Source organism: Carica papaya, chromosome 5, assembly GCF_054855325.1.
Source record: "Carica papaya isolate Zhongbai chromosome 5, ASM5485532v1, whole genome shotgun sequence".
Lineage (NCBI taxonomy): Eukaryota > Viridiplantae > Streptophyta > Magnoliopsida > Brassicales > Caricaceae > Carica > Carica papaya.
The window spans coordinates 41743601-41762687 of NC_142313.1; the positions used below are offsets into that span (position 1 = coordinate 41743601).

Consider the following 19087-nt stretch of genomic DNA (forward strand, 5'->3'; position numbering starts at 1 on the left):
CCACCGCCCGCCGCTACATCGGAGCCACTTCCGACCGCCAAAAGAGGTAAAAAATTTCTCATTCACTTGAAATTTAATTTTGAACACCCCAATGGCCAAATCGGAGCAAAAGAACCGGCAGATGACCTGAAAACTGCAGGTAAAGCCCGGTGGCGCCGCTGCGGGAAAAAGCAAAAACTGCCTCCGATGAGACCCTTTCCGATTCTCATTTCATATAATTTTTCCACCATTGTAATCATCATTCCTTTTTCTACAGGTTAATCGAAGCAAACACCCAACCGCGAAGGTGAGACGGCAGAGCTGCCGCACCGGAAAACCTCACTGCCGGTATGCTTCGGTTTTTCGATTTTTTTTCGGCCAACGAGGTCCCTTAACATGTTTTCTCGCAGGGATGAGTACAAAACCGGCCAAAATCGGCCGAAACTGGCCAAAAATAGCCAACCCGAGGCAAACTGCTGCTGCAGGTGGCGGTGCCGTCACCAAAGCACGGCGGAGCCGCGGTGCCAAAATTTCAGAATTGGCCAAAAAGGATTTATAACACTGATTTTGGATTTTTTAGGTATTTTTAAGTACTTGAAGTGTGTTTTAATCTCCGAAAGAAAATTCAGGGAACCCGGGAACTGCTAGTAGGTGCAGCTGAAAGTTTAGCATTTCGGACATCAATTTGTGTAAGAATCCCTCACCTTATTTCATGTTATGGAATTAAAGTTTTATTATAAATAATATGGTATTTTACGTAATTTAGAAATATTGATAATTAAAGTTTATTAAAAAAGCCGGAACTGGTTATTTATTACTGTTTGCCATGTTTCACTAATTGATTGATTTATAGTTTCGACTGTATGATAATACATTGAAATTGGTATGATAATTCGATTGTGTTTTCTTGATACATGAATTGTTCGTTTTACGTGATTTATAGTTAATTGAAAAATTAGAAATTAAAGATAAATGAAAAATTGTTTGATTAAATGAATGGTAGCTTTACTGGGTATCTTGGGAGATGGTGGACGGATTGAGTAAATAGAGAACCCTACCGTGAACGTTGCCTCATACCGGACGGGGTATCGAAGATTAGTAATTTGGCACTCATACTGGAAGAGGTATGAGACAGCCCATTTCACCCTCATACTGGACGGGATATTGAATGATGATATTTCTTGGCGCTCATACCGGACGGGATATAAGAACGGCCTGTTAGTTAAAAATATTGAAAAAGAGTCCACGCATAATAGGGACATCCCTATGGACCCCCATGGATATCAGTTGGCTAATAAATGAGAAAGTGGTCGTTCTGACTGATTGAAAATAAAATTATGATTTTGTTTATATTATTGACTCTATAAGTCAGTTTTGAAAATATTGTTATGGTAAATATGAGGTAAATGATTTTATTTATGATAAATGAATTTTACTTAAATTAAGAGCTCCATTAGTTATTTTTATGATTTCTACTAACCTTCATTTCTGTGTCGGTGAGTAGCGTGATATTCTTACTGGGTTAATGTAACTCACTCTTTCATTAATTATTTCAAATCAAGAGGACCAAGATCCAGAGTTCAATCCACAAGAGAGTTGCAAGTAGGACATTCAATTTGTTTACTTTTCATTTATTTATGTGATTATTAGTTGTTCTTTTAGAAATGTCATTCTCATAACCCTATTAGGTTTTCCGAATTATTATGTAAGGAATATAAATCTTAATTTATTGTTTCACTTCTGTATTCAATACATAATTTATTTTTTTTCAAGTTCACGAGTCATTTCAGTTAGTATCAGAGTCGCGTTTCTCAAAACCATTCCTTACACAAAATCCTTAGGAAATATTAAAAATCATAAATTATCACTCAACTGTTCCTTGTGAAATATAGGTACAGATAGATGAGGAGATGAAGACCCCCACTAAACTGAGCAGCTTGGGAGGGTTCACTTCGAGAGAATGTTGACCGGCTATTTGAAATGCTTGAGAGATTCATCGCTGCCCAGTAGGCCCAGGAAGAAAGGAGGGAGATACCTAACCCTCTCCCGCTGCCACAAGTTGAGCCACTCCTGCAGCAAGAGGATTCTGAGCCATCCCGGTACGACCCTGCTCCTCTACAGTACCATCCAGCACCACCACTGTATGATCCAATATCCCAACCATAGTACTACCCTGCATCACCACAGTATAGCCTGGTGCCCCAACCGCATCACCCAAAACCACCACAGTACAATCTGGTGCCTCCACTATATCATCAAGTACTACCGCAGGGCCATCCAGTCCATCCTCATCACAATTCAGTCCCTCTTCCATAGGACTTAGTTCCTCCCATGATGGACCCAGACTATATTGATAGGTATAAAAGACTAAACTCATCTACTTTTACAGAGGCATCATCATTTGAAGAGGCCGAATGCTGGTTGGCTGAGATAGAGAAGACCTTCACGACTCTTGGGGTGATTCCCGAACAGAGAGTCATACTTGCCACCTACATGCTAGTGGGAGAGATAGGCCACCCTGCCCGTTCCAGTCACTTGGGAACAATTCTTGACGGCCTTTAATGCAGAGTATCTTCCAAAGCATCTCCGATATCTGAAGGAAATGGAGTTTGCACACTTTGTCCAGGGTGACATGACTGTATCAGAATATACTCGAAAGTTCATAGAGCTGGGCCGGTATTCCCCTAAGAGCATGATGGATGAAGGTGAAAGGCAAAAAAGTTTGAGTGGGGTCTACGTCCTGAGATCATACAGTAGCTGTATGTGTTTGAGCTCAGTACTTACTCGGCTGTTCTGGTCAAAGCATAGCTAGTGGAGAGAAACCTTCACATTTTTCCTCAAGCAGTAGGGAACCTCAGGCCATCGGCTTCACACCGCAGACTAGCGTCTACTGCACTTATTCAATGGAACAAGAGACCTTGGCCGATGACTCAGACTCCCCCTCAGATTCCAACAACAAGATGCGGTAGGATTTGCCAGTACTGTGACATGAATCATGGGGACCAACCTTGCTATCGTCTCAACAATACTTATCTTATATGTGGGAGTGTCCAACATTATGTGAGAGAGTGCATGAGGAACCAGAACTAAGCCAGACCTCCTATCCAAAGCAAGGTTTACAACCTCACTCAACAAGATGCAGAAGCCAACTTAGACGTGGTACAAGGCACGTACACTATCTGTAATCGTCTTGCACATGTTGTGATTGATACTGGCGCCTCACATTCATTTGTTTTACATATTTTTGCATCAAAATTGAATATATTACCTGAAAGACTTGATTCTGTGTTGCTTGTGTCTACTCTTGAGAGTAGGACACTACTGGGGGGATGTTATATATAGAATCTGTGTCATAGATATAATAGATAGAAAATTGAATGTGGACCTAATAAAAATTGGTACGAGAGACTTTGATGTAATTCTAAGAATGAACTGGCTAGCGTCGTATCACGTCACCGTAGATTATTTTCATAAAAAGCTTGTAATTCAACCCTCATAATGAGGAGTCATTTACAAATTAATAAAATTCTTTAACATTTGTTCCCTCATGGTAAATTTTTCTATTGTTAAATGCTTTAACCCGATTGTTTTTTCTAATTAGGCAAACCAAATAAAAAAATTTGCATTCAAGAGATTCCGGTAGTCTGAAACTTCTTAGATGTGTTCCTGGATAAACTACAAGGACTATCAGTGGACAGAGAAGTTGAATTCACGATAAACCTTCAGCCAGACACCCAATCTATTTCGGTTGCCCATTACTGCATGAGCCGTGTTGAGATGGAGGAGCTGAGAAAACAAATCAATAAATTGCAAGATAGTGGATTCATCCGACACGGTGTGTCCCCTTGGGATGCTGGAGTCACATTTGCAAGAAAGAGAGATAGCCATTGAGGTTATGTATCGATTACAAATGTCTGAACATGGTCACGATCAAGAACAAGTATTCGTTCTTCAGGATCAATGACCTTTTTTATCAATTACAGGGTGCCCAGGTCTTCTTCAAGATAGACCTGCATTCAGCTTACCATCAGATAAAGATCAAGGCATAAGACATTTTCAAAACAACATTTCGAACCAGGTACGAACACTATGAGTTCATGGGCATGCCATTTGGACTAACTAATGCACCAGCCATCTTTATAGATTTGATGAACAGAGTTTTCAGACAATTCATGGATTAGTTCGTCATTGTATTCATCGATGATATTCTGTTCTATTCAAAAAGCAGAGAGGAACACGTTCAGTATCTGACTCAAATTTTGCAGGTTCTCAAAGAAAAGAAGTTGTATGCAAATTTGAGTAAATGTGAGTTCTGGCTCGAGCAGACTACCTTTATAGGGCACATCATATCAAAGGATAGAGTGTCAGTGAACCTTAAAAAAGTTGAGGTAGTGCTCAGCTGAGAAAAATTGACTTCGCTCAATGAGATCTGTAGCTTTCTAGGGATGATAGGCTATTACTGCAGGTTTGTGGTAGAGTTTTCTAGCCTAATTGCTCATTTGACTTGACTCACAAAGAAGAATGTCAAGTTTGAGTAGAACGAAAACTGTGAAAGGAGTTTTTCGGAACTAAAGAAACGGTTGAGTATTGCACTTGTGTTGACCTTGTCAAGCGGGTCAAGTGGATATACAGTCTATAATGATACCTACTACCTAGGGTTGGGTTGTGTTCTGATGCAGCATGAGAAAATTATAGCCTATGGGTCTAGACAATTAAAAAATTATGAGAAAAACTACCCCACCCATGACTTAAAACTTGCTGCGATTATTCATACCTTGAAGACTTGACGCCACTACTTGTATGGGGAGACTTTTCAGATCTATACCGATCATAAGAGTTAGAAATACATATTCACTCAAAAGAATCTCAACATACGTAAAAAAAGATGGATAGAACTCCTCAAAGACTATGATTGAAACATCTTTTATCACCCAAGTAAGGGCAACGTGGTAGTCGATGCACTCAGTAGAAAAAGTGCAGGTATATTACCTCACTTGATGGTTTCAGAATGCAAGGTAATAGGCGCCGCACAACAAGTACGACTTTAGGACCTTAAGAGAGTCACATGTTTGGCCCACCTAACTGTTCAACTCGAGTTGATTCAGAGAATAAAGGCAGCTCAGTCCACCAATTCCACCCTAGTAGCCCTTAAGAAAGATGCAAAATAGGGAGTTAATTCAAAATTTTGAGTCTCTGCCGATGTGGTGCTTAGATTTCAGGACATGGTGTATGTTTCAGGTGACAGTGAGTTAAAAAGGGATATCATGACAGAGGCCCATATCTCAAAGTTTGTCATGCATCCCGAAAGACTAAGATGCATCAAATTATGCGACTCCAATTTTAGTAGAACGAGATGAAAAGAGATGTGGCCGATTTTGTTTCCAAGTGTTTGGTATGTCAGCAAGTCAAAGTAGAGCATCAATGCCTAGGCAGGCTACTTCAGTCATTATCAATTTCGGAGTGGAAGTGAGAACATATCACAATGAATTTCGTGACAGGATTGTCTAGGACATACTGGGGACATAATACAATTTAGATAATTATTGACTGACTCACCAAGTCTTCCCACTTCTTAACCATCAGGATGACCGACCCTCTGAACAAGCTAGCAAAAATATATATCTGGGAGATAGTCAGGTTACATGGAGTGCCAGTGACAGTAGTGTCTGATAGGGACCCCAGGTTCACTTTTCGATTCTGGTATAGTTTTTAACAAGTTATGGCAACAAAACTGTCCCTTAGTACTACATTCTACCCTCAGACCGATGGATAATAAGAAAGGACGATCTGCATACTGGAGGATATGCTTTAAGCTTGTGTTCTTGATTTCGGGGGCTATTGGGATGATCATTTACCCTTAATAAAGTTTGCCTACAATAACAGTTACCAAGAAAGTATTGGCATGGCTTCGTACGAGGTGTTGTATGGCCGTCCATGATGATTGCCGATATATTGGGAAGAAGTGGGTGATAGAAAATTATTCGGTCTAGATCTTGTAGATGAGACTGCAACCAAAATAGTTAAGATCATGAAGAACATTCAGACGGCTCAGAGCAGACACAAAAGTTATATGGATACTCGAATGAGAGATTTGAAATTTGAGAAAGATGATTGGGTGTTTCTTAAGGTTACTCATTTGAAAGAAATCAGTAGGTTTGACAATGGGAAAAAATTAAATCCCCAGTTTATTAGGTCATTCGAAATCTTAGACGAAATTGGCACCGTCACTTACAAACTGGCATTGCCTCCAGAACTATCAAGGTCCATAATGTGTTCTATGTGTCCATGCTACGCAGTACAACCGGGACCCCTTTCACATCCTGACCCACGAGCCCTTTTTGCTCAAGTAGGATCTGTCCTACGAGAAGATACCGGTGGGTATTGTGGACCGAAAGAATTAGAGTACTTCACAACTGGAAATTTTTTTTCGTTAAGGTCCTATGACAGAATCACACATAAGGAGAGGCCACATGGGAGCTAGAAGCAGATTTCAGAGCCTGGTATCCCCAACTATTTGATTGAATGGGAGAGAGACAAATTTGAGGGATCAAATTTCTTTTAAGGGGAGAAGAGTTGTAATACCCGAAATTAATTTGTAAAATTCAAAATTTATGTACAAAATTTAATTTTTTATTTTATAAATTATTATTTAATGTAAAATTAGGAAAAAAATAGGTGGAAGATGAAATTGAAAATAATTTTGAGAGAAAGGGGGTCAAAATTAGGGTTCTGGGAGTATTTTTGAAAGAAAAATCGAAAACAGAAGTCAAAACACAATTTAAGAAAAATGTATCACGCAGGACGCCCATTCAGCAACCACGACGAATCGGAGCGCACCGCGTGGCAAGGCACGCTGACGCGGTACCACGCAGGAGGCTACGTTGGCGATCCGCGTGCCCGCGATCGGATGGTCCAGATTTGTTCCTGCACGCGAGGATGGTCTGGATCTATTCCCTCCTCAGATGCGATCGGACAATCGCGATTAAACGCGATGAACGGTCCGAATACACTTCCTATTTAAACGCAATCAGACGGCCTATATCAAATTGCGATGAACGGTTCAGATTCACTTCCTACTTAAACGCGATCGAACAGTTCAGATAAAATGCGGTAGACGATCCAGATTAAAAAGAGATAAATATAAATACCCCTTTCCACACTAAATCCTAACTGTAGCCGCTAGACCCCCATGTTGGAGAAGAAGAGCTAGTCATCGGGAAGGGAATCGATCGCCGTTCGCCGCCGCACCGGAGCCACTTCCGACCACCAAAAGAGGTAAAAAAAATTTAATTCGCTTAAAATTTAATTTTGAACACCCCCATGGCCAAATCAGAACAAAAAGATTGGTGGATGAGACGAAAACTGCCGGTAAAGCCCGGTGGTGCCGCCGTAGGAAAAAGCAAAAACCACCTCCGATGAGGCCCTTCCTGATTCCCGTTTCGTATAATTCTTTCACCATTGTAATTATCATTCCTTTTTCTACAAGTTGACCGAAGCAAATACCCAACAGTGAAGGTGAGTCGGCGGAGCCACTGCACTGGAAAATTTTGCCACCGGTAAGCTTTGGTTTTTTGACTTTTTTCGGCCAACTGAGACCCCTTAACTTGTTTTTTCGCATGGATGGGTACAAAATCAGCCAAAACTAATCGAAAACGGCCAACCCAAGGCAAACTGCCACCGGGGGCAGTGATGTCGTCGCCGGAGCACGGCAGAGTCGCCGTGTCGGAATTTTAAAATTGGCCAAAAGAGGTTTCTAACACTAATTTTGGGTTTTTTGGGGATATTTTTAAGTACTTAAGATGTGTTTTAATGCTCGAAGAAAAATTTAGGAAACTCGGGGATAGTAGTAGACGTAGCTGAAAGTTTAGCATTTCAGACATTAATTTGAGTAAGAATGCACCACTTTATTCCCTGTTATGAAATTGAAGTTTTATTATAAATAATATGGTAATTTGCGTAATTCAGAAATATCGATAATTAAATGGTACTAATGGAGCCGGAACCGGTTATTTATTACTGTTTGCCATGTTTCATTGATTGATTGATTTTACAATTTTGAATGCATGATAATACATTAGAATTGGTATGATAATTCGATTGTATTTCCTTGATGCATGAATTGTTTGTTTTATATGATTTATAGTTAATTGGAAAACTGAATATTAAAGGTAAAGGAGAAATTATTTGATTAAGTGAATGGATGAATGGTAGCCTTACTAGATATATTGGGAGATGGTGGACGGACCGAATAAATAGAAAATTCTGCCATGAACGTTGCCTTATACCAGATAAGGTATTGAGGATTGGTAATTTGACGCTCATACTGGACGGGATTTGGAGACGGTACGTTTCACCCTCATACCGGACGGGGTATTGAGGGATAGTATTTTTTGGCGCTCATACCGGACGGGGTATAGGAACGACTCGTTTCATCCTCATACCGAACGGGGTATTGAAGGATGATATTTCTTGACGCTTATACCGGACGGGGTATGGGGACGACTCGTTAGTTGAAAATGTTGAAAAAAGGTTAACGCGTAATAAGAATATCCCTATGAACCCTTATGGATACCAGTGGGCTGATAAATGAGAAAGTGGTTGTTCCGACTAATTGAATATAAAATTATGATATTCTTTATGTTATTGACTTTATAGGTCGGTTTTGGAAATCTCATTACGGTAAGCATGCGGTAAATGATTTTATTTATGATAAATGAATTTTACTTAAATTGAGAGCTCCATTAGTTGTTTTTATGATTTCTACCAACCTTAATTTCTGTGTCGGTGAGTAGCGTGATATTCTTACTGAACTAGTGTAGCTCACTCTTTTATTAACCATTTCAGATCAAGAGTACCAATATCTAGAGATCGATCCACAAGAAGTTGCGAGTAGAACGTTCAGTTTATTTACTTTTCATTTATTTGTTTAATTATTAGTTGTTCCTCTAGAAATGTCATTCTCGTAGTCTTATTGGGTATCCCGAATTATTGTGTAAGGAATATAAACCTTAATTTATTATTTTAATTCCGCATTCAATTCATAATTTATTTCTTTTCAAGTTCACGGATCGTTTCAGTATTTTTTGATGTCTTTAGATCCATTGAGGTGATCCCCACGCTATTTTGTAACGTAGTGGATCACTGCCCTTATTCGTTTTTCATCCATATCTCATCTCAAATCCTTCATTTTTCACCTTCACAACCCAATCCATGCTAATTTCTTTAGCTAAACTCTTAACTTGATGAGTTGAATTGGTCAAAATTTGATAACTAAGTTGTTGGCAAGTGATGAAGGCGTCTTATATTTAAATTTGTAAAGGGTTGAGATAACGAGTAAATAAATAAATAAATAAATAAATTCTATTAATTTAACATAATACCTCAACTATATCGTATTCTGTTTTTAATTTAATTTTAATAATATAGAATATATTTGAGTAATAATTTTATATATGTATAAGGATAGAAAAATGAAATCAACAAATATTGATAATAAAAGAATTATTTATTGAATTTAAATCGAATTTAAAGCATAAATTAATTTATTCTGGGAAAGTTTAATATTCAAAGTTGAACTTGAATAAGTTAAAAATATATAAGATTTTAGCTCGATAAATTCAATAAATAATTTCTTTTTTTAACATAGTATTTATTTAATTTTACTTAATTTTTTTTTTTTATAAATATATCTAATAAACATTAATTAAAACTAACTACATGTTTAAAGAGATTATACATTTTAATAAAATCTAAAAATTTAATTTATTAATAAGTAAGAACACTTTTTGAGCTTTCAAATTAATATTAATTTAGCATTAAAAAAGTAGGCAAGAACGGTAGAAATTAACATGCTAATGAAGGAATTAATCATGGCCGTATCTGACAGGAACTAGTTTTAGTTCATTTTACGGCAATTATTAACTCATTAAATATATATATGTATATATTTTTATTAAAGTTAAATAATATTTTTAATAAATAATGTTTTATTTAACGTGAATAAGTTGGAATTTTCCCTCACTTCGCAGCGTGCAGACAACTCCATGCACAGATCTCCAAGGTGGAACCAGTAAAGAAAAGAAGCAGAAGCTGAAAGCCATTTTTGGGTTGGAGTATTTGCATGGTGTAAAGCTACGTGTGAGTTTATGTCACCAAGCATCACCACCTCATCTAACACGTTCTCGCCATGCAAACCCTCCAAACCTTCTTTAAATACCCATCCATTCCCCCACTTCATTTCCATCCATCCATCAATTATATACAAATCAATCATCATCATCATCATCACCACCATCATCAATGGCGTCGAAACTCACTCTCCTCTTCGCCACCTTCGCTCTCTTCATGCTCCTCGCCAAAGCCTCCTCATTCGACCTCCAATACGAGTTTGAGGAGGATGAGGAGAACCAACGACGACCGCAACAACAGAGATGCCAACAGGAGTTCGTGAGGCACCAACGACTCAGAGCTTGCCAGCGTTTCATCAGGAGACAAACCTCGAGAGGACCTCGCCTGGAAGATGAATTAGTAGTCGATGATGAAGATGAGGAGAATCAGCAGCAGCAGCGTGGTCAGCAAGACTTCCAGATATGCTGCCAACAGCTGAGAAACATTGACCCACAATGCAGGTGCCCGGTGCTGAGACGCGCAGTGAGGATTCAACAACAGAGAACACAGGGACAACAGGGACGACCGGGACAACAGGTACAGCAGCAGGTGAGGAGGATGCACCGTATCGCCAGCAACATACCCAACATGTGCCAGTTGCAGCCTAGCGTCACTTGTCCCTTTGGCCAGCAATTGGTGTAAACCTCTCCGTCTCTCTCTCTCTATATATATATGTATATGTATATATATGCAGAGGACGGCCATGTATGCAGAGGATCCATGTATGTATAAGCACGAAAGAAATAAAGAAGTTGAGTCCTTGTTCTTGCGGTTTAGCCGCAGAGATTAGGGGGGAGAGAAGATAGTGGGTGTAAAAGCACATTATCGTGTGTGTATGGTTTGCTGCATGCATTTATATAATAAAAGCCCCCTGCATTTATCTTCTTATTACATTATAACCTTAAAATGACCTGATCATTTGCAGAGTTACCATTGGCAAAAAAACATATGCTTAATTGTAAAAATGGTTTTCTGATTTTTTACTTTCCTAATTTGGTATTTTGAATTTTATTTCTTGTAATTAATTAGTAGGATTTTTTAGAATTAACAACAATTTATATTATTATTTTATAATTATCACGAGACTGGTATTTTTAATTTAAAAATATTAAAATGCTTTAAAAATTAAAAGAGGACCTATTGAAGGTCATCATTTCTAGCTATGCTTTTTCTACATTTCGACTCAAATAATGTAAATATATATTTTATTTAATTATTATAAATTTAATTCATATGATCGTTATTTTTTTTTGAAAATATGTATTTTATAAAATTTTAGAAAATTTATAGTAAAGATATATTTCTAGAAGAAAATAGTATTAATAAAAAAAAATAATAAAAGAAATGAGAGCCACCCCGATATTTTCAGATCAAGGGCGGGGCTAGTGATATATTTAGTAACCACGTGGCGATTTTCTACTAGAGCCACGTAAGCAGGAAAAAGCAACTGCCCTTGACCGAGAGTTATCTTTTATTACCAAAACACCACACTCGTCTTCATGAAATTAATCAACTAACAGATGGACATTTCTGTAATTTCATATACCAAACTCGTTTACCATTTTGAACGATTGGCGCTTATGCTTCCTCACTTCTCAGTTGTCATCGTTCCGGTGGCGGGTTGAAATTCATGGCGGTGGCGCCGCTTCTCGCTCCACCTGTGCGCGCGCGATTAGTAGTATCGAAACCGCCCACAGCACGAGTTAGAAAGAGAATTTCGACGTTAGCTACTCTTTCCCCTCCTCAACGCAGTACGGTGGATTGGGTGAAAGAAACTGCAAGCTTTTTCGAGAAAGATTCCAGGCCTATCATGCTATTCGATGGTAAAATTTACTTCACAAATAATTTATTTGACAATTGAATATATATGTAGAGAAAAGTTTTATGAATTTGTGGATTGATTATACTTAGTGCTAAATGCTTCCTTGGAACTTTGATGAATTTGTGGGAGTATTGATTTGACAGGCGTTTGCAACTTATGTAATGGAGGTGTGACGTTCGTGCGTGATAATGATCGTAATAGGTCTGTGATTTCTCGGTTTCTCTCTTTCTGTTCTCTCTCTTTTATTTTTTGTTTTTAACTTTTGAATCTTTTGGTGGGTCATCATGGATCTGTGATGTTGGACATTAAATATTGTGAAAAATCCTCATTGTGTAACTGTTCACAGGAGAATAAGGTTTGAAGCTCTCCAGAGTGAAGCAGGCAAGAAATTATTGAGGAGATCAGGTAGAGCTCCTGATGATATTTCCAGTGTTGTACTTGTTGAAAAGGATAGGTGTGTTTCTTCTGATTTCTTTGCCCTACTGGTCTTGGCTTTAGCTACTGCTCCAGCTTGATTTCAAAGTGATGTTGAAAGAACATGAATACTGAATTAATCATCTGAAATTTATTGCCTTCTTTCTCTGTTTCCCGAAGAGTTAAAATTGATCTCTACAATTTTTATAAGAACAATAAAGGTTTTATTCTATTGTATATATCTCTCTCTATGTGTTCATCATATGATATTTCCCATGTAAGTGAATGAGCTTGCAAAAAGAAACTAATACTACCTGGTGGATTTCAGATCTTATATCAAGTCAGAGGCTGTCCTGAAAATAATGGAATACATCAACTTACCATTTCCCCAACTTGCATTCTTTCTACAGTTCGTTCCTCTGTAAGTTGTTTCTGTACCTTCTCCTTTTTAACCAACGTCCACAGCCCATTAACATGGGTTTGACATAGTGATTCTTCTTTCAATTTGATGCAGGTTTATGAGAGATTTTGTATATGACAATGTTGCAAATAATCGTTATGCTATGTTTGGTCGATCAGACTCTTGCGAGCTATGAATCTCTTACACATTATAAAATACTCAAGGTAAACCTTCTGTAATTTATTGATATGAGAGGATATAGAAACTGAATTCACCATCTTCACTGTGGTCAGTTACCCAGATATCTTGACAGAAGTATGCTGTAATACATATAAAACAGAGCAAACACAAATCAATTTCCGTATCTTCTGCAAACAATCCTGTGATGATGCAACTTTACAACTCTTGCCTTTTGTAAAAGATGGGAGGAGAAGTTTAAATAAAATAACAGCTGTAGTTTAACACCGTTTTCTATGTTTCTTTAGATAGTGCTACTAGAGGATAAATATTAATCTTAGCAAGTTAAAACATATTCCTGTCTATAGATGCTTTTGCCATTCAGGTTTCTGTTTCTGTATTCCCGCACTAGAGCAGCAGTTACATGACTTGGAAGGGAGAATAGACCAGAAAAATTTCTGAAATAAAGAATATATCCATTAGCTTACATCTAGCATCTAGTTATTTGCAAAATTAAAAACCTGCATCCATATCGAATTAGCACATATAACTGATTAGATATAAGTATAATGAGATGCATACTATGGATTATGATGATCTGGTGTTACCCTTACTTTTCATGAAGATGAGGGCAGTCAAACGGATATGAACAGTCTTCTAATTGAAGTTCTTTAAAAGTATGATACAATTTTTACAGTTTCATGGGAATGGAGTGCGCGCTGTAATCCAAGTGCAAACCTGCCAAATTGCAGAAGTTGGGTAAACTTGTAAGAATTAGTATTACCACGAAGTTTTTGCAGGTGGTAAAAGAGCAAGAATAGTACCCTATAATTAAGATTACGAGAGCGGTAACACACAATATGTGCTGATAACACTTGTACTTGGATTTCTTGCGCTTGACTTCATACCCAGCGGGAATCTGCTTGCGGCTTACATACCCATATTGAGGACGGACTAGAAGGACAAATCCAAGAAGAAATCCTGTGAGGAATCCGCCAATATGTGCCGAATTATCAACATGTGGGACGAAACCAACAGCCAAATTTAGGCCGATAATCAAAATAAGGGTGGTAAGTGCTGCACACTGAATAGACTATAACAATTAGGAAGCCTCTTATACCAGAAAGAGAATAGATATTTATTTTAACATTTATGGAATTAGATACCTTGTTTTCGTAGATAGTCCAGTTTGTGATGAGCTCAGATAGCATAGCTCCTAGCAGACCAAATAGTGCACCAGATGCTCCAACTGATATGGTTGTTCTTTCCCTTTTTTGGTTAAGACAAGACATCAAACTTCCACCAAAGCCAGAAATCACATACAAAAGTCCAATTCTCACTGTCAAAATTGAGATACAAAGGAGTTTGAGGATCAGCCCGTACTAATGTTGATTTTTTACTTACATAACTAGAAGAAGTTCTTACAAAATCCGAATTCTTGCTCAAGCCGGATTCCGATGAATAGGAGGCTCAACATATTTGCAAGCAAATGAATAAGTCCGGCATGGAGCCAAATGCAAGACAAAAGACGCCATGCTTGACCTGATTGTACAAGTCCCTGGTCAAGTGCTCCTAGATCTCTCAGCCTGACAAACATCAACATATACCACCAACTTACTGACTACTACAATATTTGCAGCATATTTTTGTTTAATTTAGGTTGAGGCTTTTATTATTTTCTACTCTGTTCTTTCTGGCTCTTCCTACCTACCATTTGGATTGTTCTTGCAAATTCGAAACGGATAATCAAGAATTCCAAAAGCCCATTCACTTTTGATGGAATGCATAGAGAATAAGTAAAACTTCAGGAAACGTACATCTAACATTTTTCAGCTACGAGTTAAATAGATTTTATACAATTTGAACCCATAAGAAATTATAAATTTCCCCATTTTAAGACTAACATGAAAACATTGGTTATTATGTTAGATTTAATTTAATTTTTGAGAGAATGGAATTATTAAAAGAAAAGGGCGTCGTTTAGATCCTCAAGAAACAGAAAATATGAAGAAGAAGAAATCATACGTAGACATTGAAGGTCCAAAAAGAGGATTTTCCTTGAAGGGTTGGAAGGAAAACCTGCCGAGAAAATCGTAGAGAAGGCATTTGTGAGGTACGTGCACAGAAGGACAATTGTCTATGTACAATGAATAAGCAAAGACGACGAGATTAGCGAGGAAGATGAGGGGGACAAGCCACGGCATCCAGGGCTCCGGAGCCGGAGGCAACGGTGGCGGAGGTGGTCGTGGCGGTCGCGACTTTTGGGGACCCGCCTCCACGTCGAACGGCGGTCTCTTCCCCATGCAGAGGAAGAGTAGTGGGTGGTCTGGCCGACGCAGACGGTTTTTCCGATGGCGTGAAATAAGAGACAATTACCGAGAAAATCTGAGAATTGTCGGGTGGCAAAAGACAAACAGTGTGTGTTTTTGGAAAGGTAAGGTCAGGTCACGCTGATTTGATAAATTTAGCTTATTTTTCAGCTAACTAATTATTATTTAATAATTAAAATATATAATTTTTTAATTAAAAACTATATAATTTTATATGTTAATAATAGTATAAATTATGTAAAGAATAAATAAAATTTATAATATTAACAAATTAATTTACGACAAAATAATTTTTTTAAAATAAACTAGTAGCAACAAATATAATAAAAAATATAAGTTACAATTAAATAAGATAGGATCGGAAGTGAAAAATTGACGCCTGAATAATTGTAATCAGGTTGAAACCCAATCATCGGCGGTGGTTGGGCTGTGCAGGCTGTGGTCTGCGAACGAGCGTTGTTAGTGGTAGCATCGAGCGGCGTAAGACATGCGACCAGCGGGGTAGAGAGGGCGGTGGTGGTGCCATGGGCGTTGAAGCAGGAAGCAGTAGTGGGTGTGGCAGAGTCAAGTGAGGCTAAATTGATGTTAATGAGTTGAATGTTGGAACAGCCTATACTTTGGCTGCATCTTAATACAATTGCCTCCTTTGTGCTCGATGTACCATGTATGCCGTTGTATAATATATCACTCACTTTCACTGCTGATTTCTATATATATGTATATATATATATATATACGTATCATATTTGATCAATTAATAATTTCTTTAAAAATTAATGAAAATATTTAATAAAAATTTGAAATGAATTGACCTGATTTTTGCATGGAACTGGTTGATTAGGGCAATAATATTGATCAATGAGGATTGGGTTGGCAACTCCATCCATTTGGATGTCTTCAAAAGAAATCTTCCTTGCATATCCAGACCCTCCCTATTTGAATACATACATATATATATATATATATAAATATATAGATCATTAAGATATGGGTTTCTTATATATGTGTGTGGGTGTGTTTATGTGTATATTATGAGGTAAAAAGTGAATATATATGTATGGACCTGCCATGTTTTGATCCTTGCTCCATTTGAAGTTCCTTGAAGCGTACAATTACAGACGTGTACTTCTTCCACCTTGTCATTCTCGCCGTTTACTCCTAAGCTTCCAATACTGTACTTATTTGAATGTTTACTTGATAAAAATTCATATATTGTTTACTAATAACAGTGAAAGTAATTGAGAAGAACTAGTTACCTTATACCATGGCCTGGTCCACAAGTAATGCCAGAAATGGTGATGAAGGAAGAGCCATCACCAATGGCAATACAATCGTCGCCTGTAAAACCATTTTAGTAAATGAATTAGTATTTAATTAAAACTACTGGTAATAAGATTTTCATCATTACTATTATTATTATTGCGTAATGAATACAAATTTTATAAAAAGATTGAATGAAATTACCAGTTTGAATGAGAGAATTAGCGATATAAACGTGAGTGGAGAAGCCGATGTCAATGCCGTCGGTGTTAGGGCTTGAGCCAGGAGCTGAGATGTGTGTATCAGAGATGATGACACCGTTGCAGCCACCTATGTGCATGTGGCTGGATGCACTGTTCACATTTTTTAATCCTCTTATTTCCACATTGTTGCAACTTTTTATCGCCAATGCCTGCAATTTATTTTATACTATAGTTTCATTGATTATATAAATTTTTTTATATAAAATTATAGTTTCATTTAATTAAAACTATATCATTAACTAATGTTCAAATTTTAATTGCTAATAACTGCCGTGTAAAGAGTGGGGGAAAGAAAAGCATACAATAGGTCTGGTTCTCTGAGGATTGAGCCACCAATGAGAACCCTGGCCATCAATGACTCCACTTCCACTGAGAAGAAGTCCATTCACATCTGAGAATTCCAGCCAGTGCTGAACATCTCTCCCCTCCCATTCTCCAGGGTTTCTGGGAGCAACTATATTCCCTTCTATCTGTTTATAATATTATCAATATATATAACTTATACACATATATATACATACCTCATTCAACAATTATTCATGCTTTTTGCTAACTAATTCAAGAAATTGATCATCCCCACAATTACTCTGGCTTGATCAATCAAATTTACCAATCAGTTTTTAACAATTGTATATTTAAATTAAAATTATTTGAAAGAATATGAACGATTAATGTAATTAAATTCGAAAAAAAATGAATTAAGCCCATTTAGATTTTCGACCAATTCAAATAAACAGGTTTAGTATAAAGTACTGAAATCCTTGGATTAAGTAGTTTAGTATAAAGTACCTGAACATTAATGGAGGGTGGTTTGCATGGACCTTGAAAATCCACTGGTTTCAACAAGAATGTTCTGCCTGCTGGTACTACCATGATTGGAGCTTCGCCGTTTCGACAGTGACAAATAGCTGTCCAGGCCCTGAGAAAAGCCTTTACATATATTTCACGTCAATACTTCAGATATATACATATTCACACATATATATATATATATATATATATACACGCACGAGTTCATTCACTCCATCTACACACACATACATATATCTAGAATAATGTCAAAGTGTGTCAAAAGCAAAACTAAAACTTCATGCTTGCATGACCCAAAATAGAAAAGGTTAAATACATACATATATGCATATGGTAGTAATATATACGTATATTACTTACTTGGGAATCATCTGTATCTCCATCTCCTACAGCTCCGTATTGAGTGACATCTACAGAAGCAGGGCAGGAAGGTAAACGATGACTTGCTGCTTTAATTGTTGCCAAGCTTAAAATCAACACTAATATTATATTTACATGAACTTGCTGAAACATTGTTTCTACTCTTAATATTTTTTGGTAAAATTCAACAAAGTAAATCATTTGAGCATTTATATAAAGTTACACTAGGTATATACATAATACAGAAAAAGAAAATAATTCAAAAGAGAAATACTAAGTATAACGTTATAGAGGAAAGTTAAGTATAGTGGAAATTAACTGTATGTATAGGAAAATATTTTCTTGACAAATAGATTTCCTTTCCCTATTTTTTCCTGTTTCCTTACGTGTCTTTCTTCTGCCTAAGTCAATAACTTTTTATATATATATATATATATATATGTGTGTGTGTGTGTTATATTGAACGTGGGAGGAAGACAAAAAATTATATTCCCTCCTCTTCTCTGTCGCGGTTGATGCCCGGAGAAGACAAAGAGTATCTTCCCTAAAACGGTGTCGTTTGAGGGAAGAAAACTGAGCTATTGGGTCACGGAGTGGGCTCAGGTTATGGGTTCTATTCTCTGGATGGGTTGGGTTCATTGATTTGGGCCAAATGGGCTCATTTGAATAAATTTGGACTTGTAGACTGATCTGGTTTGGGTCTTTGAGTTTACGTTTAGGCTAGACTAATCTATTTTCTTTTCATACAAATAGATTTAGTGATGCCAGTAAATTTGAGTTTCTAATGTTGCCTTCTCTCACATTGTAGCTATGTCATTTTTTAAGGTTTCCCCTCACGGCAGCCTATGTTTGTAGCACCCGGAAAGGAGGAGGAAAAAAAAAAAAAAAAAAAAAAAGAGAGAGAGAGCCACGTCAGTAGGCCCGGTCAGCAGTCCCGGCCAACCGGGGCCTGCCACGTGGCAAGACCACGTCGCTCCGAAAAGGAGCCACGTTGGCGATCCGCGTGGGTGCGATCCAACGGCCCAGATCAATCGCGCGATCGGACGGCCCAGATTCAATCGCACGGACGGCCCAGATTCAATCAAAAACGAACGGCCCAGATTAA

The 19087-nt window shown here is 37.6% G+C and overlaps 3 protein-coding genes and 1 pseudogene across 8 annotated transcripts; 2 read left to right on the forward strand and 2 right to left on the reverse strand.

Moving 5' to 3' along the window:
- Positions 1-10204: 10204 nt before the first annotated feature.
- Positions 10205-11037, forward strand: LOC110821160 (2S seed storage protein 5 pseudogene; annotated as a pseudogene).
- Positions 11038-11725: 688 nt separating this feature from the next.
- Positions 11726-15986, forward strand: LOC110821192 (Putative thiol-disulfide oxidoreductase DCC). Of its 4 annotated transcripts, none has more exons than XM_022050931.2 (6): positions 11726-11969; positions 12112-12169; positions 12315-12422; positions 12711-12803; positions 12897-13006; positions 15687-15986. In XM_022050931.2, the coding sequence occupies exons 1-5, from the start codon at positions 11777-11779 to the stop codon at positions 12976-12978; spliced, it is 534 nt and encodes a 177-aa protein (XP_021906623.1). In that variant the 5' UTR covers positions 11726-11776; the 3' UTR covers positions 12979-13006; positions 15687-15986. The 4 variants fall into 4 exon arrangements, with proteins under 4 accessions (XP_021906623.1, XP_021906624.1, XP_021906621.1 ...); XM_022050932.2 differs by having other exon boundaries at positions 15725-15986; XM_022050929.2 differs by lacking the exon at positions 15687-15986 and adding an exon at positions 13076-13244.
- RBL5 (RHOMBOID-like protein 5) lies at positions 13121-15398 on the reverse strand. Of its 3 annotated transcripts, none has more exons than XR_002541013.2 (6): positions 14985-15398; positions 14385-14545; positions 14126-14298; positions 13784-14043; positions 13574-13697; positions 13121-13417 (listed from the first exon to the last, which is right to left on the reverse strand). XR_002541013.2 is itself a non-coding variant. In XM_022050928.2 (5 exons), exons 1-5 carry the CDS (start codon positions 15260-15262, stop codon positions 13631-13633), a joined length of 939 nt encoding a protein of 312 aa, XP_021906620.1. In that variant the 5' UTR covers positions 15263-15398; the 3' UTR covers positions 13121-13630. The 3 variants fall into 3 exon arrangements, 1 of the variants encoding a protein (XP_021906620.1); XR_015819476.1 differs by having other exon boundaries at positions 13542-13697; XM_022050928.2 differs by having other exon boundaries at positions 13121-13697.
- On the reverse strand, positions 15332-18135 carry LOC110821161 (putative polygalacturonase At3g15720). The gene is made up of 9 exons (XM_088220552.1): positions 17983-18135; positions 17602-17742; positions 17115-17282; positions 16754-16961; positions 16546-16627; positions 16353-16461; positions 16102-16221; positions 15695-15996; positions 15332-15344 (listed from the first exon to the last, which is right to left on the reverse strand). The coding sequence occupies exons 1-9, from the start codon at positions 18133-18135 to the stop codon at positions 15332-15334; spliced, it is 1296 nt and encodes a 431-aa protein (XP_088076678.1).
- Between the last annotated feature and the right edge of the window lie 952 nt (positions 18136-19087).

Coding starts and splice junctions, on each gene's coding strand:
- LOC110821192 (XM_022050931.2), top strand. CDS start 11,777: ATGGCGGTGGCGCCGCTTCTCGCTCCACCTGTGCGCGCGCGATTAGTA. Junction 12,170..12,314: donor CGTGATAATGATCGTAATAG/GTCTGTGATTTC, acceptor AACTGTTCACAG/GAGAATAAGGTTTGAAGCTC. Junction 12,423..12,710: donor GTACTTGTTGAAAAGGATAG/GTGTGTTTCTTC, acceptor GGTGGATTTCAG/ATCTTATATCAAGTCAGAGG.
- RBL5 (XM_022050928.2), bottom strand. CDS start 15,262: ATGGGGAAGAGACCGCCGTTCGACGTGGAGGCGGGTCCCCAAAAGTCG. Junction 14,044..14,125: donor GGACTATCTACGAAAACAAG/GTATCTAATTCC, acceptor TAGTCTATTCAG/TGTGCAGCACTTACCACCCT. Junction 13,698..13,783: donor CTCGTAATCTTAATTATAGG/GTACTATTCTTG, acceptor GCAATTTGGCAG/GTTTGCACTTGGATTACAGC.
- LOC110821161 (XM_088220552.1), bottom strand. CDS start 18,135: ATGTTTCAGCAAGTTCATGTAAATATAATATTAGTGTTGATTTTAAGC. Junction 16,962..17,114: donor CTCAGAGAACCAGACCTATT/GTATGCTTTTCT, acceptor AATAAATTGCAG/GCATTGGCGATAAAAAGTTG. Junction 16,222..16,352: donor CAAGGATCAAAACATGGCAG/GTCCATACATAT, acceptor GTATTCAAATAG/GGAGGGTCTGGATATGCAAG.